This window comes from Meleagris gallopavo, chromosome 4, assembly GCF_000146605.3.
Source record: "Meleagris gallopavo isolate NT-WF06-2002-E0010 breed Aviagen turkey brand Nicholas breeding stock chromosome 4, Turkey_5.1, whole genome shotgun sequence".
NCBI lineage: Eukaryota > Metazoa > Chordata > Aves > Galliformes > Phasianidae > Meleagris > Meleagris gallopavo.
Genome location: NC_015014.2, coordinates 31,014,709 through 31,039,964, shown reverse-complemented (window position 1 = coordinate 31,039,964; position 25,256 = coordinate 31,014,709). Strand labels below are relative to the sequence as shown.

At 38.7% G+C, this 25,256-nt stretch overlaps 1 protein-coding gene across 9 annotated transcripts in view; it reads left to right on the top strand.

The window, feature by feature from the left end:
- Positions 1-199: 199 nt before the first annotated feature.
- Positions 200-25,256, top strand: part of UBA6 (ubiquitin like modifier activating enzyme 6) — a 33,382-nt gene continuing 8,325 nt past the window's right edge. For all 9 annotated transcript variants that reach the window (XR_004159575.1, XR_004159574.1, XR_004159573.1 and 6 more), the window contains exons 1-29: positions 200-321; positions 1,988-2,055; positions 3,222-3,316; positions 4,148-4,176; positions 4,979-5,073; positions 5,385-5,496; positions 6,542-6,622; positions 7,195-7,317; positions 8,363-8,486; positions 9,712-9,815; positions 10,591-10,653; positions 11,656-11,732; positions 12,402-12,468; positions 12,868-13,011; positions 13,534-13,601; positions 13,859-13,937; positions 14,883-14,963; positions 15,345-15,422; positions 16,688-16,869; positions 17,305-17,410; positions 18,482-18,571; positions 18,678-18,758; positions 19,345-19,473; positions 20,395-20,446; positions 20,543-20,606; positions 21,220-21,289; positions 22,391-22,462; positions 23,440-23,557; positions 24,518-24,711. Coding sequence is in view for 1 of the 9 variants with exons in the window: in XM_031553075.1 (XP_031408935.1) it covers positions 2,015-2,055; positions 3,222-3,316; positions 4,148-4,176; positions 4,979-5,073; positions 5,385-5,496; positions 6,542-6,622; positions 7,195-7,317; positions 8,363-8,486; positions 9,712-9,815; positions 10,591-10,653; positions 11,656-11,732; positions 12,402-12,468; positions 12,868-13,011; positions 13,534-13,601; positions 13,859-13,937; positions 14,883-14,963; positions 15,345-15,422; positions 16,688-16,869; positions 17,305-17,410; positions 18,482-18,571; positions 18,678-18,758; positions 19,345-19,473; positions 20,395-20,446; positions 20,543-20,606; positions 21,220-21,289; positions 22,391-22,462; positions 23,440-23,557; positions 24,518-24,711 (2,619 nt within the window). In the remaining 8 variants the exon portion in view is untranslated. The remainder of the gene's footprint in view (positions 322-1,987; positions 2,056-3,221; positions 3,317-4,147; positions 4,177-4,978; positions 5,074-5,384; positions 5,497-6,541; positions 6,623-7,194; positions 7,318-8,362; positions 8,487-9,711; positions 9,816-10,590; positions 10,654-11,655; positions 11,733-12,401; positions 12,469-12,867; positions 13,012-13,533; positions 13,602-13,858; positions 13,938-14,882; positions 14,964-15,344; positions 15,423-16,687; positions 16,870-17,304; positions 17,411-18,481; positions 18,572-18,677; positions 18,759-19,344; positions 19,474-20,394; positions 20,447-20,542; positions 20,607-21,219; positions 21,290-22,390; positions 22,463-23,439; positions 23,558-24,517; positions 24,712-25,256) is intronic.

Genomic DNA, 25,256 nt, shown 5'->3' with positions numbered 1-25,256 from the left:
CTGAGGGAATGTCTCAGCGCCCCGGGGGTTCGAGGAGAGTGGGGGCCGCAGGGATGCCCGCAGACCGGAGGGCCGCGGGGTGGGACGGGTTTGTTTTTATGCACTTTGGCTTTGTGTCGATACCCTTTAGGCGGCGGTGTTGCCCCGCGGGGTTGGTAGGAGCGGGTGTGAGCGTCCTCTCTTTCCGCTGACCAAACAGGGAGTCTGCCTCGACCGGGATCTGTCTCCGGAAGCCCTGGGTAGGTGAGATGCGGCCAGGCCTCCCTGCTGTCCCGGCCTGCTGAGCAGCAAGTAGTTAGCTGAGCCTGTGGTAACTTCAAGGTAAGAAGCACCATGAAACCAAACCAAAAGCCACGACTCATGAGCTTTTGCCCTTCTTCAGAGCATCTCAGTCCTCCTTTCCCAGACGTAATCCTTTCCCTTCTTAGTTTGTTTCTGGTCAGTGTTCTGCAAGCAGCTGAGGGTGAGAAGAAATAGAAGCATATATATTTATCTTTTAAGTGTTGAGCACTTGGTGAGGACCCGTAAGCGGGTCCTTCTTTGAGGGAGGTTCAAATGGGCTGAGATAAAATGAGAAATACAGCTTGGATGCTGAAATACATGAGCAGAATTTTGTCCTAGAGCTGCTTGACCAAAGTACTGCTAATTTCTCTTTTGGAATAACTAAATCTGTTTTGCCAAACATGGTTGGCATGCAGGTAGCAGCCCTGTGCTGTAACAAAGAATGCAGAAAGAGAACTGATGGTAGATAAATATGTATTGGAAATGCCTTTCTCAGATGTGTTTTTGTAATTCAGATGGCAAACCTCGTGTGTTCATTGCACATCCTCATTATTTACAAATGGTTAGTGGGGAGGAGAGCACATGTGATGGCTGTCAGCAAGCATGCTGCTGCAGCAGAACCAGCTGGAGTGTTGTGAGGGAGGAATATAGGTGTGTTTTACCTCAGGGTGGATCAGCTTCCCCACCTTAGTACCAAAACCATTTTGTTTTGGCAGTCCCAAAGCGAACGTGCTGTGGAGGAGCTGAGCAGTTCAGAGATGGTTTCATTGGACCATTATGAGATGGTGTTGGTGTAACCTGAGGAGACTTTCAGTCTGGATTTCCGGACAGAGAGGAAAAGTTAAGGCTTTTAGCTGAGCAGAGACTCGAGTACTGGACTCTCAGATGTGCTCTGATACTTTCTGTATTGAGAGCTGTTTTCTAAGATAATCTATTAACGTTGATATTGCTTATATTCAGTGCTTGCTGTGTAAGTGCATAGGAACAGTGTGGAAGTGGCTAATGATGGAAGGTACTACATGCTAATTGCCTTCTGTGTTGGCTGATGTGTTAGATCTAGTATCCACGCTGTGGAGCAACTTAATGGTCAGATTTGTGGTCTACTCTCCAGCATACCCGTCTCCTTTCTTAGGTGAAGGGATTGTAAGCTATGTGTAAAAATCTACTGTTTTCTGGGGATCATTCTTTTTTAGCTGTGATAGATGCCGATACTCTAGGTCAAACTTGGGGTTTGTTTTACTTCTCCTGTATTTGGTGGCAATTCCTGCCAGATCCAGAGGGGACAAATTGCTAGCCTGCATAACAAAAGAATCGTAGAATGGCTTGGTTTGGAAGGGACCTCAAAGAACCCATGGTCAGGGTTGCTAGCTGCTAAATGAGAAACTAGATCAGATTGCACAGGGCACTGTCCAACCTCATGATAAAAAAAAAAAGAAGCTTCGTGAATTTGCACGTCAACCTGTCCAGTGGCAGAGCTTGTTCATAATCCTGGTGCTTACTGGTAACTTTAAAATAAGACGGTCTTAATAGTGTGCATTCTCTGTTCTTAAAACTCCTTTGAATTGTTTAATTTGATTTCTTAGTTAAATGCGTTCACATCTTAATGTGACTTTTTTTGCTCAGTTTTTCAACAGAATAACTGGAAGTGGCAGGGAAGATGGCAAGCTGAAATCTATTTTAACTATATTCTTTATTTTGTAACCAGTTTAGTGCGAAACAGTTGCAGTGCGTCATGGCAGCAGATTCTATGGAAATCGACGATGCGTTGTATAGGTGAGTATCTGATTTGTAAGTGTTGTTCTTGATGTTTCAGCAACTCTTAGATCTACACACATTAATGTGAAAGACAGGGCTTGAAAGCAGTGCCTACTGGCTGTTAGGTCAAGGGACGCCTACTTGTGCTGCTCCCTCCTTTAGCTTGAAAGTGGAAGGAAAAAACATCCAGCTTATCAAAATGAATCCACTTCCTGCCAGCCTTCTTAACCAGTTCTTACACGAACTATAGTTTGAAGATATAACCCATTTTCCTGTGAAAGTGTTCGTTCTTCCAGTATTATAACATCTGTTTTCTGTCCAGATGTCAGGTTGTTGAGTTTTGCCTGCATTTTAGGTTTGGCTTTTTCTTTGTTTCTGTTTCTGTTTATTTTTAATTTGTTAGCTGGGAGTAACTTGAGATTGTTTGGCATGACAAAAGTTTGCAGTATTTGAAACAAACAATATCTCTAGAAAAACATGGTGGAATGAGAAGCTTCTTAAAAAAAAAAAAACACCAAGTAAACAAGCAAAAACAAGAATCTTATCTTTTGTGTGTTGAATAAATGAGACACCAACCAAGCTGCTTGCCTTTGACACAAGTTTCGCAAAAATCATTTTCCATCAGGAGATGGTGCTTCAAATAGTTTTAATTTAGTTGTGCAGTTGGAAATAGCCAGTGTTTCAGAGTTCTGGGTTTGATCACAGAAGCTGCTGCACTCCCTGATGTGAAGATCTCTGATATGAAGGAATTCTCTAGTTTGCTTATCTCTTCAAGAATTAGTTCTGAAATGATTTTATACTGTCCTTAAAAAAAAGTTGCACTGATTTAAAACAAAAAATATTTTTTTCTCTAAAACATGGAATTTAAAAGCACTCTACTAAGTGCATTTCACTATTTGTATTGTGGGCTCAAATATTGCATTTGGTAAGCATTTATTTCCTAAACCAGTGTACAGTTCAGACTATGCATGTTGCATTCTTAGTTCTTGTTGATTGGAAAACTGGTAAATATAGCTGTGCACCTGTCACTGCTGATGCATGTTCATCTGCAGAAGGTAGTAGTGCAGATTAAAAGCTGATTGGGGCACTAGGAGGAAAAGAATAGCTATGGAAACTGAAAGCATTTTAGCTTGCTCTTGATTTTGTTTGTGCCTTGTTTTAATTTGAATTTATCTTTGATGTAGTCGGCAGAGGTATGTTCTTGGAGACACAGCAATGCAGAAGATGGCTCAATCCCATGTGTTCCTGAGTGGTGTAGGTGGTCTTGGTGTGGAGATTGGTAAGTTTGGGTATCATTTGTGTAAGCAAACACAAGCATACATAAACATACTGTCCCAGCTTGCTTCTAAAGCTTATTTTAGATGTAATAAGAATGTCTGAGATATCTGAGTGAACATATGTTCAACATGTGTAAGTAACGTAGATGGCGGAAAGATTGAGGGCTTCTGTCTAAAAAGCTTTCCAGTAGAACAAAGTTCTGAATTTTACTTGAAAATGTGCTTGTAGTGCAGGTAGCTTTACCCAAAATCTCATGTCTGGGTGAAAATTGAGAGTGTATAATCTGGATTATTCCTTCAGGTTTCATTATCAATAAATCTAATATAGGAACAACTATAGACTGAATTGTTGCTTTACAGAAAATGGGGACGTGAGGGGAAGGGGAACAGATGCAATTTGGTTAGAACTGTGTAATTGTTGCCCCAGTGCAAGAGGGCCCATAACCATTCATTTACTCTTTAAAAAACAGCCATGACAAGTCTTGTCCATACCTAGATTATTACCCTTTCAGTTGCCTTCAGTGGAATTCTGCACCAAATGCCAGAACGTGTATGTGAGGTTTTGCTGTTTATTATCATTAGCATCTCTGTAATCACATTTGTGGGATGAACAGCTGATGAATGACAAATGTAGGAGAGTCTTTCTAACTTTGCTCTTCTTGTTCTGATTTCAGTGGTGGTGTAGAGTGCTTAAACTAAACATGAAAGAAAACAAACCCTTAAGCTGTGAAGTTCTTAGGAATGACATACTGTTACTGTCCACCCACGTAACTTTTCACTTAGAGCTTTGTGAGAGATCTGTAACAGCCTCTTTTTTATTTTTTTTTATTTAGCCAAAAATATAATTCTGGCTGGCGTAAAGGTATGTGAAGTAGTTCTGTTCTTTGGTGAGTGGGAGGGAAAGTGGCAGCACCACGAAGCTAGCTAATCCTAAGTTTCTGAAACTGCTTTTCTGTGGGAAGACTGCAAAACATGAGGCTCTGGCTACGAAAACTTCAGAATGTCATAGTAGTATGGTGTGAGTCTTGCGTTACTGTGAAATCTGAGTTTTCATACCTTCTTAGATCCTCAGTAGAAGCATTCTGAAATAGTTCACGTGAAATATTTCAGGCGACTGCTGATCAGGTATTGAATGCTTTTGTTTAAAACCACCTCTCATAAATGGCGAGTGGTATAAATGCCAATCTCTTCAAAATGTTACCCTATTCTGTCGCTTGTCAGAATCCATTTATATAGAATCCAAAACGTTTGCAAGTTTTGATCTGACAACTGCTTCTGTGTTGCTGGGATTAATGTTATTAGAAAAGCCTTTTAACATTGTTTCTTCCAATCACTAAAAAACCATAATAAGTTTGGGAGCTTGTTCAATTACAGATTGCAGTTTTGCATTTTAATTGCAGTTTGGCAGAAATCATCCTCAGTATTTAAATGTCCTCACCTCTGCAAGCTGGGAGAAAAATGTTTAATGAAATTTGTCTTCCGGATCCATTCCTCTCTCTCAAACAGGAAGAGCTCTCTTGGCAAAGAGGTTGGAGGAGCTCATTCCTCCATGCATTACAACCAGACTTTCTGTGATGCTAGTCTTTACTGTGATTTATATGGGGCTTAATCCATTCTTCTGTGTGCTTACGCAATAGGTGTGTTTTTTTTTGATTCTTTCTCAGGCTCTTACAGTTCATGATACCAAGCAATGCACAAAGTGGGATTTAGGGACCAACTTCTTCATCCATGAAGATGACATAATCAATCAAAGGAACAGGTTGGTCAAGTCTCTGGGGTGAATGTAAGCTGAATATCTCACCTCCTAAATTTAGTAGTGAGGGCCAGGGTGCATTTCTTCCTTAAATTTTCTCATCCATCTTTGCAAGACTAGAAGATGGCCACGACATCAGAACATCAGCACGTACTACTGTCTATTGGATACAGCTTTTTTCCTCAGTCCTGCTAGGAATTTAAATGTGAAGAAATAAGATTGTCACTAGGAACTCTTGCAGGGCGTGGGTAGTATGAAGTCCAGTTTAGAAAATTCATTTTGTAAATGCAGAAAAAAACCTGTTTTTGTTCTTTTAGGGCTGAGGCCACTCTTCATCACATTGCAGAACTGAATCCATATGTGCATGTAGCAGCATCGACTGTGCCGCTAGATGAAAGCACAGATCTGTCTTTCCTAAAGCAATATCAGGTATGTCATTCTTCAACAGAGCAAACAACTTGATCTTTTTTATGTAAGTAAATTAAATTGAAACAAATTTTCAAGTACATTCTGAGATGATTGAAGAAAAGATGCGGTTTGGACTAATTAAATGATCTGCTTGTTTTTTCAAGACTGAAACCATTTGTGTTCCTAGCATCACATCAATTATGGAATTTTCTGTGACAATTCCAGTTATTTGAGACTTGAGATAGAATGTTTTTCTTATTTACAAGATAAAACTGTGACTTTTTTTTCCAGCTATATTGCAGTATGTTCTATCTGTATTTTGTGCAGCAGAAACACTTTCTGTTCAATTGGGTTATTTACGTATTTATGTACCTAATTAGCAGAATGTGAGCTACTCTGTAGTGAAATGAAGATTTTTTTTGAGTTGTTCAGCCAGATGTCTCCTGCCTGTGTGCTTGACTCAGGATGAGTTGGTGTCTCATACTTTTAGGCTGTTGATAATACCTAAGCTAAGCAAATTTCTCAGTGTCTCAGCTATGCGAAGGCGTGTAGGACTGAATGGGACACAGAGCATTTACTTTGTAACCTAATGTTTTCCCAGACCTCAGAAGTGTTTGTCAAAATCGTCTGCAATTTAAAGAACGCCATTAGTTGAAGTTATACAGGCTTCTTGGTATGCTCTGGTTAGTGTTAGTATGTTAGTATGTATCGGTGCTATTATTTGCTAATTCTAATCTTAAAAATCAAAAGCTACATTTTTTTCAGAAATGACCTATAATTTTCTAGACTATTGTAACTAGGTTTTGTTTGACAGCTGTAGTAAAAAAGTGAGAATTTGCTGTTCCTGGCCCTGCTCACCTTATTTCCCCAACTAGTGGAGTGGTGACTCACCTGTTCTAATGAGAAAACTTGATGTGAGACCTCTTTCTCTGTTAAGCAAGGGGAGGAGGAAAGGAATCCTAGAGGTTCAGAATTCCTGAGTAACTTACTGCTGCTAGTACTTTTTCCATTCTTAAAGCATTGATTGTTTTTGGTGTTTTAGCTTTATTTGTATTCTTGCTCGCAGTGTGTCATATTGACTGAAGTAAGCCTATCACTGCAGAAGAAGATTAATGGCTTCTGTCATGCTCAGCAGCCACCCATTAAGGTAATAGAAAAATGAAACAGGTGATTAATCCATACAGTGATCATTCTGCAGCGTGCTCTTTCCAGAAATGGAGAAAGCATGTTGTGAGGTATATAGTTTTCTGCAGATACCATGTTGATGGAGCAGTGTGATTTTTGGGAGTTTGCTGCTACTGTTCTGCGCATGTTTGATGTTATGTGGGTAACATATGTTTGTTCTTTAGAGAGAAAATTAAAAAAAAAAAGAAAAGAACCCTCATAGTAAAGAAATAGTTGTCACCACTAGCTCATAATTCTTGTTGAGAGAGAACAGGGTGAGAGTAAATGTGACTGTAGTAGAAATGGCAGTACTTAACTGCTTATCACTGTGACTCCTGTTTTTTGTGCAGAGGTTCTGAAATGCTAATGAGTATTCCAAGTCTGTCTTTAATACTGTGCTGTGTAGTCAATGACCCGGGTGCTTGTGACAGATTTTCACCAGATCTTCAGAGCAGAAGTTCCCTCTGCTAGCTTAGGACAAAGTTGGTTGTGAGAATTCATTCCTTTGGCATAAGCTGTTTCTGAGATGCTCACAATTTTTGCTTTGTTTTGTAGTTCATCAGTGCAGATGTATATGGCATATGTTCACGTTTGTTTTGTGACTTTGGTGATGAATTTGAAGTGTTGGATACAACAGGAGAGGAGCCAAAGGAGATCTTCATTTCAAATATTACGCAAGTAAGGGATAAATGTAATTGTGCTACCTTGCTTTATGATAAGTCATTACTGGCTTTGAGGCCAAAAGTGTGTTCCAATTTATTAGCCTGCTAAGGAATTGAAAACTGCATAGCAGAGGGAGACCAAGCTCCATGTTTGTAATATCTCTGTCAAAAACAGTCAGTGATAAGTGCTAATGCCACAGACCATACTGATGCCTCTTGGATGTTACTTAAAATGCAGCATCATGATGTTCAGGCTTTTTAAGAGAAAGAAGCAGATAAAATGTGGAGAGAAGAGGACATAGCTTTAGTGTGGGAATAGGCTAAGTCTTCAAAAGAAGCTCATAAATACTCCTGAAATTAGCCACTTAGTGAGAAACTGCAGCACATATAGAGGAGGACTACTGGGATGATAAAAGGGATTGAGAGCCCACATTGAGAAGATGTGTATTTGATCATTTTAGCCTCTGAAAGCAAAGGTGATGAAGAAATGTTACTGCTAACACTTCCACTGGAAAATATTAGAGAGGCTATCCAATTGATCTTGTATTTTATAATGTAAATGTATTCAGCTCCTCTCAATTCTGTTGGAAAGTCCAGACTAGAACATTGCTCATCCATTTGCAAGTCTTCTGTCATGTCTCCTCTCCAGATGTAACAGTATCAAACTAGAAGGGGCTGCATAACAAATCATATTTGATCTAAAGTTCATGACATAATGATTTGGTAGCCAGTTCTTTGACTTGATTGTTTTCATTAATTACATAAGCCATAGAGAGTTACATATCATGGCTTGTCCAGGCTGCATGCCACAGTGAGTAATATTTTCGTTTATTTTTCTTACAATTCGTAATCTGTTATTTGAGCTTAGTTGCACCCTATTTCCACTCTCTGGAGTGGAAAAAATTGTCATCAAAGGAGATGACTCCTTTGGTATGGCAGAGCTGAGGTGCTGGAAGTATTAGTAACTGCAGTTTCACTAGTCAAAAAAACTTTTTCATAATGTGTGACGTCTTCAAATGAAATTCTTTTCTCTTTGCTAACTTTGCTGCTTTTGCTTTCAGTCAAATCCTGGTATTGTCACTTGCCTTGAAAATCATCCACACAGGCTTGAAACAGGGCAGTTCTTAACCTTTCGGGAAGTTAATGGAATGTCGTGTTTAAATGGCTCCACGCACCAGATAACAGGTAGAGTGTTGCTGACTGGTTGCACTGTACGTCTTGGGCTTTTTGTGAGCTCACTATACTGTTATAGCCAGAAGAGTGCTGGATTGTGCAGAATCTACAGTAAGCTCACAAGAAAAATTATCTTCTGATATGGAGGTCGTCCTTGTTTTGTCTTAATTTCTTTTCTATTTAGTAAAGCTTTTCTAAACTTCTTGTGCTGTTCAAGGAGCAGTAGAAACTCCCAACTAGTGGAAGGTAGTTGGCAGCTTCTGAGGTTACTGTCAGCAGTTTGATTGTGTTGTTTTGTTTGTTTTGGGAATCGTGTAAAGCCTGTGCTTCTGTTACTGTTTTGGACTACATTAATGCTGCTGTGTGTGTCACTGTTTGCCTTGTAGTTCCTTGTGTTACAATTTAAGTGTGGAGGGATACATCGCTATCACTGTTTCTGAGCATGCTTTTGAAGCAATTCTCATGAATTGCAATTTACCCTGCTTTTGTTTCTGTTGTGGAGGTCTCTAGGCCTACTACTCAGTTCCCTTTGGCAGCTGGGGAGCCATCTAATTGAGGGGAGAGGGGAGAAGAAGGGAGAACAGACATAAGAGTCTTTCAGTTGTTTTTAATTACGTTGTGGTCTGAGATGAAAGCTGTCCCTTTGAGGGGTGGTTGAGTCTGTTTTCTCTGGACTTATTTGTTTAGCCAATTCTGGTGCTATATTCAGTTCTTTCCTGTTGATTATGACCCAGTTTTTGATTTCAGTCTTCATGTCCCATGAATTTACCAAAATGTTTTGGTAAGCTTCCTTTATCTGAATAATGCTCCAGGTGGTCTGAGAGGAAAGATTTAATTTGCTTTACTTGGCAGCTGGAGCTTGTTTCTTTATTATTTGTTGTTCTAGTCTTTTCTAAAATCTTACTCTGAGTAGTACACTGGTTGTTGCTGTGCACAGTCCAAATAGAAGTGAGAGTGATTTCTTTTTTGTTACGGAGTTGTGGTCATCAGAATTCTTATTAAAACTACTCTGAAAGGGTTATTTCATAATAGATCATGTGAGACTGATACTTTGGCAGAGAGGGACAATCCCATTAGTTAAGGAGGGTCAGCTGTGTTCATGATTTCAAAGCAAGGCTACATGCTAAAAGATTAGGACATAAAAAGCTTTGGAGGCATAGAGAAAGTCTGTTTTGTCCTGTGTAGAATTGTAGCATGTGTTGTCTGTCACTGCCACAGTGTTCTTTCCTCTTTTCAGTGGTGTCACCATACTCCTTCAGCATTGGAAATACGTCAGACATGGAGCCTTACTTGCATGGTGGCATAGCTGTCCAAGTGAAGACACCGAAGATGTTTTACTTTGTAAGTATGTCAAAGCCAGGTTCTTCAGTGTTAACATTGTAAGCATTGAAAGCAGAGTTTAGAAGGTGATTTGGTTACACGTGATTCACATTTACATTTAACTTGGGGAGGATGGTGACAATAAATCACAGAGAGTAAGAAATACTTCAAACTCAAAGTTAACTAGTATAGGAAAAAAATATATGGGCAGCCCATTCCTATATGGCAGGAGCCCATAAAAGCCTACAAACATATGGTTTCTTGGCAGCCTTCTGAGAAGAAGTGATGAGTTTGTGTGAAAAGGATTGGAAGCTATGTGGTGCTGTGTGCCATTTTGGGCCCACAGAAAGTTGAAGCTGGTTGCACTTAAATGTCCTGCAAGGGAGCTGGAAGTGAGAACCAGCTGCAGCTGATAAGAGAATGACCAGCTCAGGGGATGTATCCTGTCTCTGCAAAGCAGTGGCTTTCTGGTTTTGGTGAGTTGTGAAGATATACATTGACACAACCAGTTGGTTATAAAATATCCAGTAAGTGACCTACCTCAGAGCACTCGGAGAGTTGGAGAAATGGGTCTTGCTACTGTGATGTGAAACATCCATTACACTTCTGACTGGCAAAACTTTCAGTTTTGTTTTATGCATCTTTTCTAGTTGTAGTTATGAAGGGAGTATTATAAATGCTAGGAAGAAAAGATAATCACTTCTTAGTCTCTTCAGGGAAAGTATTGGTTTTCTCAAGAAGCACTAACTGTTGTGTTAAGTGACTGTGTTACTTCAATGAATTCTGTTTTTTCCAGGAACGGCTGGAGAAGCAGCTAACAAATCCAGTGTGCCTAGTTGCAGATTTTATCAAGCCTGAGGTAATTAATGTGTGGGGATTTGAGTGTCAGTGTTGTAACCTTGAAACTACATAGAATATAATCTGCAGCTTTATATGTGTAGCAATAACATTTCTAACTTCTACAGTTGTTAAATGTGAGTTTAGAGGATGAAATGGGAGTAGGGCATCAGATTGTGTGCTCACACAGAACATGCACTGTGAGTTAGGTTTCTGGAGAAACTTACCCATTAGTTGCACAAATTATATTATAAATTCATAGCTCAACCATGTCTCTGTAAATCTGCTGTGTAAAATATCAGTTTTTGATAACTCTTTAATAGATGACAGTATAAATGCTTAAAAGAAACAGTGTTTTTTCTTTAATAAGCTTTGTTTGATTTAAAAAAAAAAAATACAATGGATTCAAAGCCAGGGCAGTATAGAAAAAAATAACTGTAGTTAAGTGTGAGAACAACTTCTTTTTCCTCTGTAAAAAGATTCAGCGGTATTTAAAATCCAAGAGGAAGCTACCTGTATCTGCCTCCAACACAATTTAATTGAAATATTATTAATACTAAAAAAGTCAGCCATGTACCCTCATTAAGATGAGTAACTAAAAAAATGTTGATCTAGTGATACGTTTGTTTGATTATGTAAGATTTAACTTGTCTGCTCAGAGTTTCTGATGTTGGCCATTAATGCTGGGCTTTGGTACTGAGACTTGGCATAATGCAGTGAATTCTAATGTCTAATGAAAAGAAAATTACTGTTTTTGATGTTTTCAGCACTGAATTCTTTTTGGGGACTCTAGTTGGATTTGGGTGAAGTGGGTATTCAACATATACAAAGGGTATTGCTGTACTCCTGAGCAGTATTTCATAAACCTAAACCCATTTTGTAAAACCACTAGCAGAAGATGTTTCAAGTTGGCTTCTTACTGCTACCTTAACATTTTTGGAGCTGAACAGTTCATATAAACTGTTGGTTTCATCTCCTTCAGTTTGAGTATGTGATACATCAACAGCTGTTGTTGTCTTAACAGGCACCTTTGCAGATCCATGTTGCCATGCTCGCATTGAACCACTTTGAGGAGAACTTTGGTCGCATGCCAAACATTGGGTAATGCATCAGTGTTGTGTTTGCTAAGCCTTGAAACAGGGAGATCTCTACTGTGGCTTGATGTGCAGCGGGGTTCCTTATCTATCTGGTACTTAGATGACATAGAATTTAAAAGCTGAAATCTAGGTGAAAAATGTGACCTAATGCCCGTCTAGTTTTGTAACTGGGCTTTTCCAGTGTAGCACTGGCAAGTTCTGGGCCTAGGTTTACAGAAAGTGCAAACACTTCCTTCTGAAGGCAGTTCTTCTCTATTACAGTTTCTTCACATCGAGAGGTTAAACAGGAGAAGTTGTTCAACGATTCCTGAATTATCTGTCAGGATTCATGGATTTAAAAAAACAAAAAAATCAAAAAATGCAAAACATAGGAAGGCTCTGTTTTTTCATTACTAGTAATTTGCTTCAGTTATGTGGATACTTCTTAGTCCAATGAGATGAAACTGCTTACAAAGTGTAAATCACCTGACTTGCACATGAGCTTCTCCACTGAGACTCTTATTGTTGAGCTATCCTTAACATTTAAAGAGCTCCTTTAATGCTCAGGATTGAAGCCAGTGCAAATTTCCAAAATCTTCCTCCTGTGTCCAGTGATTCTTTCTCAGTTGATTACATTTTTAGAGGGAGTCGAGAATGGTTAAGTGACCATCATTGTTTTCACCCTCATGTCTAGATGCCATCAAGATGCTGAGGAAATGCTGAAAATAGCCATATCAATAAGTGAAACCCTGGAAAACAAAGTGAGTAGCAAATGACCATCATGAATAATTTCTAATATACTCAACTGTCTGAAGGTCGTGCTTTAGTTCTTGGCCCTTGTTCTAATCTTTGTATGCATCTTTAGATGAACTTGGTGATTTTCTGAAGGCCGTGCAAGAAGTTATTATGGTATATCAGCACTAGTCCAACCACGTGGTTGCCTGAAATGAAAGATGAATTCGTGTGGCTGTGTGTATTTGGTTTTTAGATAGCTGCTTGTTAGAAGATCAGGGTATGTAGTGGGTCTGCTTTCGCTGGAAACCATAGTCAGAGTGAGGTAATTTCTTTGTTTTGCTATAGATCGATAGTTTTGACACTGAAGCGGTGACTTGATCAGTTTAAGGGATGCGTATACATTATTGTTTTGTTCTATTTTTAAGCCTCAGGTAAATGGAGATATAGTGAAGTGGCTGTCCAGAACTGCTCAGGGATTTCTAGCTCCTCTGGCAGCAGCAGTGGGTGGTGTTGCTAGCCAGGAGGTCCTGAAAGCAGTAACAGGAAAATTTTCTCCATTGCAGCAATGGGTAAGGCCTTTTTCCTTCAGTACCTTTATTTTAACAGTGATGTGACAAACATGGGGTTGTGTTGCGAGCGTTGAACAACTTCTTTAATGGGAGAACAAGACTTGAGGCTGAACTTAGGAAAAACATGGTGGTTTTGTGCATACTAGAGAAGAGCAGGCAGTTTTAACTAAAAGTTTTCTATTTAGGATTCAGATGTCTTACTCAGTGTGACATAGCCAAATGCCATCTTAAGCTACTGTGTACGAGAGCAGTGCTTTCATAGGGCAAATGTCCGAATAAAGTTAAAAGCATCACGGTCCCTTTAGGAGGATCACACAATCCTATGATTACAGACATCACAGTCCAAGTGAAAAGGCTGTGGTTCAGATTTCAGTGACTTCCAGGCATTCCTGTCTGCGGAAGTTGTGTGGTGAACTATAATGAGCTATAACAAATTTCTAGACTCAGCTGTACACTGAAATTCTTACTTCTGAACAGACTAAAGTTTTTCACAATTTTTAATTTATTTTTTGTTTTTACTAGTTGTATATAGATATGTTTGACATTGTTACTCCTCTAGAAAAGATGGGCTCTGAAGAATTTCTTCCACGGTAAATATAAATACAGTCTGCTTTTTTTTTATGTACAGTTCTCAAGTAAACACAGATGTCTTTTAAAGTTAGTTTAGCGCTGCTTTATGGAGGGAGAGAAGTTTGAACTTAAGTGTCTTTCCTATTTGAGAATGGGAGGAATAGGGATTGTAGTAGACTTTGTCTATTTGCATCAAAGCAGAATTTCATGATGATGATACTCCCATGGAAAAAAGTAACTTGCTATTCTTCTGTTTTTGTTTCCTGCCTCTCTGTAGGGGAGATAGGTATGATGCCTTGAGAGCTTGTATTGGAGAATCTCTATGCCAGAAGCTGCATGATTTGAATGTTTTCTTGGTGAGTACAACTGACACTTAAGGCTTTTGCTAATACTCCGCTAGCACAGCTGACATCACCTGTCTTGAAGATAAGAGGTCAGACTTCTTTATGTATGTTAAAACAGAGTAAGTGGTCTAAAATTGTCATAAACATCCATGCAATAGACAAGTGCTAAGCTGCGTGGCACATAGTGTTCTATGTAATGCTTGACTTCTGGAGCTAGCCTCATAGCTGAGAATCCAGTTGAGTCTTGAAAATCTGTAAGTACAAAGGTTGTCCATCATCTCTGGACAAGCAGTTTCAACGCCTATTTAGTCTTACAGAGGAAAGTATTTCTTTATGCCAGGTCAGAACTTTGTCTCAATTTTTGTCCGTTATCTCTCATTCTGCTGCTGTACACCTCTAAAAAGAAACTGACTTTGCCTTGGCAGGAACCATTCCTAGAAATCAGCCACTAATGTGTCCCTCTCAAACTTCCTCTTTTCCAGCTAATGGACGTATGGATCCATTATCCTCTCTTTGTAGGACAGATGTTTCAGCCCCCTAATTGGACATACCTAAACTTTTTTTGTGTGTGTTGAAGTACACAAAACTGAATCCTCTATTCTAGATATAGTCTAGTGCCTAATGAGGAAGGGAGACTAATCACTTCCTCAATCTAGTGGCTGTACTCTTTTTTTAATAATATTCAGTATGAAGTTTGACTTAATTACTGATTGGATATACTATTGTCTCGCGTTTAGTTTACTGTTCATCATGAGCCCATCTCAACAGCAATGCTACCTCCACAGGCAGTGCTGTACTTACGTGTGCTCCAACTGAGGAGTCTGTGCTTATCTGTATTGAATTTCATGGAGTTTAAGTTGTTCATAATACTCTCCAGAAGATTCCTGAATTGTCTGTGTTACTTTTATTTACTGATCTCACTTACAACAACTTCTCTGAAAATTTCATTCTCTTCAGGTTGGCTGTGGAGCAATAGGCTGTGAAATGCTAAAAAACTTTGCACTTCTTGGTGTTGGTACTGGGCAAGATAAAGGATTGGTAAGTCACGTGCATTTGTTAATTTCACATTGCTTATGTATAAGTAATGTAACAAGGAAGGATTAAATACTTAGGCTACTTAAAAAGTGTTAAGTCAAAGTTTGTTTCAGGTCAGTGTCTAGGCGTAGAGACAAACGGCCTCAGCGTGGAGTGAAATTATGCAATTAGAGGCAGAACAAACTTGGACTGGCTTTGCTATATTTTGATTTTAAAAGAGTGTATGAGAATGGACATTATGAGTATGGACAGAATTATGGGCCATAGTGTATAACAGGAGGAGTGTTTTGTTTTGACTTATTTTTGTACAGTTTGCTTCAAGAGTATCTCTTAGTGCTACACTTAAATAAACTTCAGCTATTGCTTTTGCCCCTTCTGACTTAGGTTACAATTACAGATCCAGACTTGATAGAGAAGTCCAACCTGAACAGACAGTTTCTTTTTCGACCTCATCACATACAGGTAGGCTTTTTTGTTCAATAAACTTGGACTGTTGTTTTGTTTCACTGTTCTGTGTCACCACTGGGAGCTCAACTTCTGAATGTGTGGATCTGTATCCAGAGAACAGCTGTAATGGAGTCCGTTATTTTTTTTAAATGATAGCTATGCTATGTTGACATTATCACTGGTATCAGTTGAGTAAACCTAACTCATCTGACCTTCATTTGTATTGGTGTCTTTGACTGATGAAATCTCTCAAATGTTCAGAGAAAGAATCAGATTACAAATGCTGTGGTGCATCAGAAAGTGCCATGAATTACTATGCCAGAAATGCCTATTATACCATTGAAATTCAGGGAGAATAAACTAAATAGACAACAGTGGTAGAAGTTTTCTTGAGCTACTACTACTACTAATATAATTTGACTTAAGTGTTAGCTAGATGCTATGGTTTGCCTTAATTTAGTCTTTATTAAGCAAGTAAATAGCCCGGAAAAAAAAAACATATGTTCAGTATGAGGCACAAATGTTTTTTACACCTTAGAAGCAGAGAGAGTATCTCTTTACTTGCAAACATGACACAAAATAAAAAAAGATGGTCCAACCTTGACAGCAGTGGGGAAAAAGGATTCCTCTGCCCAAAACCCAGTGGATGGATTTTTTGCCTCCTGTCTGTTAGGCGAATCTGGGAATGAATTATGTTTTGGATGGTTAGTTAAATGGAAAGTGAACTCTGCAAGCTTTCAGAAGCCACATTGTCTTGAGTTCTGATGGTGGTCTTTAGGGGGGGTGATCTGTAGATAATTGAATTCAGTATTTTGAAGTCATAGAAGTGTCAGGTAGGTTGAGAACTCTTCCAGTTTGGCTTTTGAAACTGGTTTTGTGTGGGACACCTACCTGTAGTGAGGTTGTTCATATATATTTGATGTCTGTGCTGTGTAGTCAAAGTAGCAGTAACAATTTTACCCAGTGAAAGTCATGAATTGCACCTTTCTTACAATGCTTCGAGAGTAAGAGAGGCAGTATGCAGCAGCTGTTTCAGTTACTGGATACGTTTGTGCTGTACCATTTATGCACTACTTTAAAAGTAGTGCCAAAACAAAGCCTAAGAGAAATATTTGTGAAGGAGATACGTAAGTAAATAATTTCTTTGATTGTATATTTTGCATACTAGTGGTTTTATTCAGGTGAATTGTCTGATTAGCAAATGAAAGCGATGTTTTTGTGCCAGGTGTTCTTTATTAGAATATTAATAATATATATGCATGTATGTGTATATATTTCAGAAACCCAAAAGCTATACTGCAGCAGAAGCAACTCTGAACATCAATCCTTGCTTAAAAATTGACTCATACATTAATAAAGTTTGTCCAGCCACTGAAAACACTTACAGTGATGAATTCTACACCAGGCAAGATGTGATTGTGACTGCTTTGGACAATGTGGAAGCAAGGAGATACATTGATAGGTAGGTGAACCTCTGTTTTTGTGTTTTTAATCTCACTGGATTGCAACCTACTTAAAAGATTTGATAGAGTTTCACTCAGATTTATTCGGCTCCTTTGACAAGATTGCTGGCTGGGAGGAGGAAAGGATTTATATTCAGGATGTAAACAACAGGCTCTGAGCAACCTGATCTAGCTATAGGTGTCCCTGTTCATTGCAAGTGTAGCTGTCTTCAGATTGAATTACTTATGCATGGGAATATGTACTTAAATTTCAATGTAAAAATCCCTACTTATGAATTGTAGATTGGCTCTGGTTTATGGTGACCTGATGTAACTTGAAGTAGCTGCTCTTATTTAACCTGTTCGCAACCCCTGTTTGGGTTGTGTTCTGGTAATGTCTGCAAAGCAGGTGTGGAAGTAACTGTATCCTGGTTATCTGTGTCTTTTCATATCAGTCGTTGTGTAGCAAACCTGCGTCCTCTGATAGACTCTGGAACCATGGGAACAAAAGGACACACAGAAGTTGTTGTGCCTCATCTGACAGAGTCATATAATAGTCACGTAAGTTGTTTATGACTATCAACTTCTGCTGTAGCTGGTCCAGTGGTACAGTATGATTCTTTAATTGTTTATGTATCTGTCTAAAATAAGTGGCTTATTTGACTTGTTCAGATTCAGTCCTATTAGGAAGTAATTATTTCCTTGGATTCTGAAGAAAAGCTTCATGAGAAATTAAATTTGAGCAGACTGGACGTACTGTGCCCTCTACCTACCTGGTGATTACATCTAGGCCAGTAATTAAACCTTATCCCCTCTTTTGAATAGGTATTTGTGTTGGGCGGGATAAAATTTTGCAATATAACTCACAGTCTTGAAGCAGTGCCTTGGACAAATTTGAGTTTGTTCAAATAAGGTCTGAATACCACATAAGGCCGAAGAAGGATTTCGTTTTTGCATGACTTAAGTGCTTAACAAGAAATTGACTGTATTTTTTTCCCCCCAAAGCTCCCTTCAGAGCAAGAATGCAAGCTGTTTTTTTGCTTGTGGTTTTCTTTCTTTGAGCTATTTTCTACCTATTTGTTCTCTTCTTGGTGATACTATCTCTAAGGGCAGGCAGGAGAAATGCAAGTCTCAGTAGTAGACATTAGTCTGCATGTTTGTACAAAGATGCATATCAGTTCTTTGTAAATGGAGAGGGAGGAAGTTACCCTCAAGCCCTTGTGGTTTTCCACGACTTCAGTTCCTATGAAAGTGCTACATTTGCATGATGTTGATAATCCTTACAGCTTTACTATAGTTGATGGAAAAAAAAAAAAATGTTTCAGGCTTTGCGAGACAGGGTGGTTTTTACCTTGCAAGTATATGTGAATGTGAGCTGCACACCTTGGATAAACTGGCTGGTAATTACTTCTGCTGTTTGTGTGTTAGGATTGAGTTTTACTTTCTGTGTTGTTCAGATGCTTCTTCATAAAACAAAATTTGTTTTATCCTTCTTTGTTAAGACATAAATAAGCTACCTTGTATTTTATGATAGTGGTGTTGGAAACTTGTGTGGTCTTCAAGTTCTTGGTCCTATCATTGGTAATAAGCTTTATTAAGCCTTCCCTTACAAACAATTCCCCTTAAATATAGCGGGATCCACCAGAAGAGGAAATACCTTTTTGCACCTTGAAGTCTTTCCCAGCTGCCATTGAACATACAATACAGTGGGCAAGAGATAAGGTAAGGAAATAAGTTCCCAGGCTTTTGAAATGACTGTGTATTTGAGAAGGTGAGGTATTTGAGGTACTTAGTGTTTAATGCCGTATTGTTCTTTTTTATTTTCTAGTTTGAAAGTTTATTTTCTCACAAGCCTTCATTGTTTAACAAGTTTTGGCAGACCTATCCATCTGCAGAAGAAGTTTTACAGGTAAGAGAATGTTGCCTGGATAAAATCTGCAGTTTGAACTAATGCTTTATACATTTTGTTTTTCACTTTCATTAAGTACGATTTGTTTTCTGGCTTTGTTCAGATTTTCTGAAGACTTATTTGGCCAAAGCATATGTTGGTGTTTCATAGGATTTTTCTGCTGTCACTAAGAGCTGGAGTCTCGTGTGTGTGGCCTGTTTCTCTAGCTCAGGGATTCTATACGTGATACAGAAATTAAAAACTGAGGGATTGTTAGCAAGAATAGTGAGTATCATGCAGGTGTGCAGTCAGTTGGGAAAAAATGAAGGGAAGATGTACTTCTGAGTGAACTTGACTACCTAATCGATCAGACTTAAATACTTACCTGTTTTTGTCTATAATGGCTAATGGTCATTTGGACAAGGTGGAAGTAGAACAAGTAGACAGCAGCTCTGTGGAAAACCCAGAGGGAAGGGATCACATGAAGATTGATGTTCACATGGCGACCTTCCCTTTCCTTTTGCCCACGACTCAATAAGATCATACTTGCTGTTTGATTTTTGTGACTAATCTTTTAAAATATTTGTTTATTTCCTTCTGTATCTAGAGAATAAAATCAGGCGAGAGTTTAGAAGGCTGTTTTCACGTTATTAAAACACTCAGCAGAAGACCCCGAAATTGGACTCAGTGTGTAGAACTAGCAAGAGTAAAGTTTGAGAAGTATTTTAGCCACAAGGTAGGTAACTAGAGTGTGGAAATGGGGCACCTGTGGACTGACAGGGACATGGTATCCTTAAATAGTTTTCCAAACCTTTGCATGCGTTTCCTTCTCTTCATTAATAACAAGCTTTGCTTGAAATCTATAACTGCTTCATCCCTACCTCTTTTTACTGTAGTTTTTAGGGGGGATTTTTTTTTTTACTATTCTATTAACTATTTTCTAATAGCTCTATCTAGGATTCTCCATGCATTTCTGTTGGCGTTTTTCCCAACTGAGTAGGTATCTTTTATTAAAGTACAGTACCTTTCGTTATCTTCCACTAAACTTTGTGTTACTCAACTCTTTGTATTTGTATACTTGATTTTTCTTAAAGCTATCAAAAAAAGGTTGGCTGAAATATGGGCCAGTTATTCTTCAAGTGTGATCCACAATTTTGCTTCCAGTGTGTTTGGGGAGGACGGGGGGAATTCTGTATTAAAGAAGTGTATATTAATAAACATACCACATCTGTGTTGTGATGACAGTTGTTAGATTTTGAAAATGTTGCTTTCCCAGTTATGAATTTGCATGCCAGAATCCTATGGGTGTGATAAGGTTGGGGAAACACTCTGCTTATTGTATTTAGTATTTTGCTTGGACCTGGGACTGGTGAGGTGGTAGGTGGGATCTTACATGTGATGACAGTGTCATCTTCATCCTGTGAATGATCGAATCATTCATTCTACATGTACTTGTGTCTTTAAGCTCTCTTGAGAGAGCATTTACCTGTCTTGATACAGGTATCTTAGATTTTCTTAACTCTTCAAGTCTTGTGGTATATATTGGAGAACCTTAAAAGATGTGTAAAGATTTCGCATTATTACTAAAAAGGAGATTTTGATTTTGTGATGTTGCGTCAGCCTGACAAACTGCTAAAGCCACTGTCTTTCCTTCTAGGCTCTTCAGCTTCTTCATTCATTTCCCCTTGATACACGGTTAAAAGATGGAAGTAAGTACAAACACCTCCGTGTGCCTCCTGTGAATTCATGGCACGTGTCATGTGTTGCTGTTCTAGGACTTCTTCTTAAGTCTGTCTTCTAACCAGGTTTGTTCTGGCAGTCACCAAAGAGGCCGCCTTTCCCAGTGAAGTTTGATTTTAATGATCCTTTGTAAGTATTGCTCTGCGTTTTAAAATTACCCTGTGAAGCTCACCCCATAGTAGAGCAGTGGCATTATGGCACTGCAAGTTGGACTGATAATTTGATGGGTACTAGTGCAGAGTTTTATATAGTGGCAGACTGAGTGAACCATCTTGAACTTTCACTGCAGGTAATTTAACTCTAACTGACATGAGATCAGAGGGTGCTATGAGAAGTTCTGACAATATCTACCTAGCATGAAAAGGCTTAGAACAACACATTTTGTTTACTGTGTGACTAAAGAAATACTCCTCATTCTCTGGGTGAAAATTGAGATCATTCCTAGGTATCAGAGGATATTTGAGGTGAAGATTTTTATCCATGCATTAACGTTGAGTAAGATTTTGTAGTTTTCTCTTGACTGCAGGGGTTAAGAAAATACAGTTAATTAAATAACTTCATAAAACGTCACTTAATTTTGGGGAAGATTTCTGAGTACCTCAAAATCTTTATTTTAGACAATGTGCTCTGAAGGTTAGAAATTCTGTATGTATATTTGCAAGATCTCTGAATATAGTTGCAAATGTGCATGTGGGTAATTAAAACTTGAAAAAAAAAAATTAAAAATTTTCTTCCACTTTAGGCACTATGATTTCATTGTGAGCGCAGCAAAACTCTTCGCTACAGTGTACTGTGTTCCTTTCACGGAACAGGTAATCAATACTGCAGTAGTGTTCTTATTTTATAACCTGAATATATAGACATACAACTCTGATCCAGCATCCAGTTGCCTGCCCTTCAGCATGGGTTATTCAGAGTTGTTTATACGTATTTGTCTTGATTTGAATTACAAACCAGAAAAACACGAGTAGTTTAGGTTAGGTATTTTCCATAGGCTTTGAAGTAGTAAATCCTTGTTTTGACAGACCATTTCCTATGTAATATAATAACTGCACTGAAAGATCTTTTTCAGGCATTTTTAAGTATATTAGGAATCTTGTTGAAGAGTTATTTTAGTTACTATTTTTACTACTTACAGCCTCTTTGTTTCTTGCTTATCCTTTTCATATTAGCCTTTGTCTTGTCTAGCTGGATCTTCTTGCAAGTCACGTGTTTACATTTTGCTTCTTATGTCTTTAACTACTTCAAGTATTGTGCACGAGTAATGCTCCCTTAGGCGCAATTAGGAGACCCCGGACAGAGCTATGCCATCCAGGTGCTGTGCAGTAAGGCTGATGCCAGGCCAGTCAGACTTGCTGTGCATTGCAGAGCAGAATTCCCAGAAAAATTGTCCCGCCATTTGTGCTGCAGACAGCAAAAATAAAAATATAACAAGTGTTTATGCTGTCTTGGAGTGTCCCAATTGTTTTCAGTACACAGTACATACCATTTTAACATCATATAAAATGTATTGTGTTTTTTTAATGCTTGGACTTAATTTTTTTTATACCTATTTTTACATGCATCTCTATCAGTGCAGCTATCATGCTGTATTTCATACATATCTTACATTTTATACAAATAAATTTTTGTCTTTTCATATTGATATGGCTTTAAGAGTAATCTGATTTCCCAGAGGTATAAATTCAGCTCCGTTTGCTAAGTGCCAGGCACTTCATTCCTCTGCAGGTCTTGTGCACTGTAAACCTCATCTGAAGTGTCAGTGATGATTTTTCAGTGAAACACCACTGTCTGCTTCTGGGATTTTTTTCGTATTTGGTATTCTTTTAAATGGTCCTGCATACAAAGTCTCTTTGCAGAGTGCTTTTTCAGTTGTTATAAATTGAAATTGTTTTTCTTCAAAACAATAATAGGATTTGTCAGAAGAAACTATTCTGAAGATAACTTCATCTGTGAAGGTACCAGAGTTCAGACCTTCAAACAAAGTAAGTATGTTTTTAAGTTTCTAGAAAACATAATCCACACAGCATTGCTTATCTCCACTACTCTGCTTTAATGCTGGTCTGAAATAAATATGAATGAAAATAAATTTTGGGGAAACAAGTATGGGACATATAGGACTGCTTCAGCTTGATAGTTCTAGGGTGTCTGTGCACCAGATGGTAACTGCAGGGTGGATTTTTTTGGGGGGGATTGTGCAAATGACTTTCAGTGCATGCATGATGCTCAGTCAGTAAGGTTTTTAAGTTTATACAAGGCTGTATTTATGTAATAAAATTAGAAAAATGTGACTCATGAGCAACTTTAAAGCAATCCTTGGTTAGAGAAAACTTGTAATTTCTCTCTAGGTAGTTTTATGGAAGTATCTTCACTTTTATGTTTGTTTTTTAAATGTTAACTTCAAAATAGCTGAAGTGTTATTGTGCAGTGGCTTGCATTTGTTACCACTCAGAAGTCACAGATAACGTTTTCCAAGGTAGTTTCATGTTTTCTTGCCCAGTGTTAATACTTGTCTTGTGAATGCCTGCCTCATGAAACAAAAAACTGTTTTGACATAGAACCACAAAATGATGTATGGAAAAATCTCTGGCAGCTGTCTATTCCAATGCAAACATTATGTTTCTCGTGGAATTTTGAGTGCTTCAGTTTGTTCCTTTATCCCCGTGTCCTGTCACTGGACACCTATTAAGAGTCTGGCTCTTGCTACCAAATATTTATATACTTTGATCCTGCTGAGCCTTCTCTTCTCTAGGCTGAACAGCACCAGTTCTCTCAACCTTTCCTGATATGAGAGATGCTCCACTGCCCTAATGATCTTTATGCCTCTTGGCTGGACTTGCTCTAGTAAGTCCATGTCTCTCATACCTGGGAGGGGAAGACTGCAGGGAACATAGAACATTTAGTAGACTTATTTTGTACAAAGTGCATGTGTTTTATTCCTTTAAACACTACGCACTTGCAGGTCGTACAGACTGATGAAACTGCAAGAAAACCTGATCATATTCCAGTCAGCAGTGAGGATGAAAGAAATGCTATTTTCCAGCTGGAGAAGTCTATACTGTCCAATGAAGCTCTGCAAAGTGAGTAGTGCATACTAGCTTTCTAGCTTAGTGACATCTTGCAATTGCACTGCATTCAGGTCTGTGGATAAAGCAGTTGTTTAATTCTGTAAGAAGTAGGTAGCTGATTGCTAAGCTTTTTGAAGTACTGTGCGGGTAATTGTCCTAATTGCTTGACCTGAAAACTTGCAGGCATCTCGTAATTCAGTGGTATATGATTCTCTGCTTTGTTACCGTGTAAGGACAGCTGTGCTAACTGTGAGCAGGTACGGGCACATTAAACTTGAAGGAAGGGAAAGATCCTGAGTAGATTACAGCTGGGTGTTTTAGTCCAGCATGAGAAGGCTGAGAGTTACTTCTTGCAGGAATCAATCCGAAATTGTCCTTAATTGTGAAGGCTGATAATCTTCACCAGTATCTTTTAGATATGTTAAAAATGTGGATTTTTGAATCTTGTTGTGTTTGGTAACATGAAGAGGTCATTTGGCAAGAACTGCATTTTGTGCATCTGTAGGCCATGAGGGCTAAAGTCTCCACAGCGGAGAGATTATTTTAGCTCTGGCCCATCCCATGGAGAGTCTGCCCTAACCTCTGTCTACCGTGCTACTGAGTTCATATACCAATATGGTTGCAGATGAACAAAGCTTGTAGAGGGAATTCTCATAGGAGAAGAGCTATATGAGTAGACTTTAATAAGAAACATGCACAGGACCATCCAAAATTAATTCATGGTGTTGAAAGGAAAACAGTATTCTGGACCTCTTGATAATTCGTATGTTGCTCACTTCTAACAATAGCCATGGCAGGTACTGGTATGGGAATTTCCCCTTCTAGCATGGAAAGGCAAGTACAATTATAAGTTGAGTACCAAGCTCCAGAACATGAAAAATATCTGTTGAAGTTCTAATTGCCTGTAACTTAAGCTTAGGACACCTTTGTTTTTCTAATAATCATTTTTTTTTGCTTTTCGCCCACATACAGATGACTTAGAAATGAAGCCCATTGCCTTTGAAAAAGATGATGATAGTAACGGACATGTAGATTTCATAACAGCAGCATCAAACTTGCGAGCCAAGATGTACAACATTGAACCAGCAGATAGATTCAAAACAAAGCGCATTGCTGGCAAGATTATTCCTGCAATTGCAACAGCTACTGCTGCAGTTTCAGGGCTGGTGAGTATGCTTCTAAAAATAGTGAATGTAGTATTTCTTTCAGTTACTGTTCCTTGCCTAAAACCACTGCTATCTGGATATTCATTAATGCTATGGTGACAGAACCTCATTTAAGAAGCGGGCTTAAAAATCGGTATGAATACATCATTGTGATCTCTACTATAATGGTAGTTATTAGTCTAATATGTAATAAATACTTTTATCTCAAACTTGGATTTTGTTGTGATTTAACCTGGCAGAGCAGGCAGCTGAGCATCACACACCCATTTGCACATTCCCCTGCAGTGGGATGGCTGAGTGATTTAGGGCAAAAAAGGTAAAACTCTTGGGTTGTGGTAAAGTTGAATAAGAAGGGTTGTACATCACTTCCCTTTTTCTCCTCACACTCCTAATTACCACCTGCCAACAAATGCTCAGCCAGTCTCTGAACAACTCTCCCCAGTGTTATTGTTCAGCATGACACCATAACAGTATGAAATATCCGTTTGGGCCAGTTTGGTTTAGCTGTCCTGGTTCTGTTCCCACCGATCTCCATGTGCACCCCT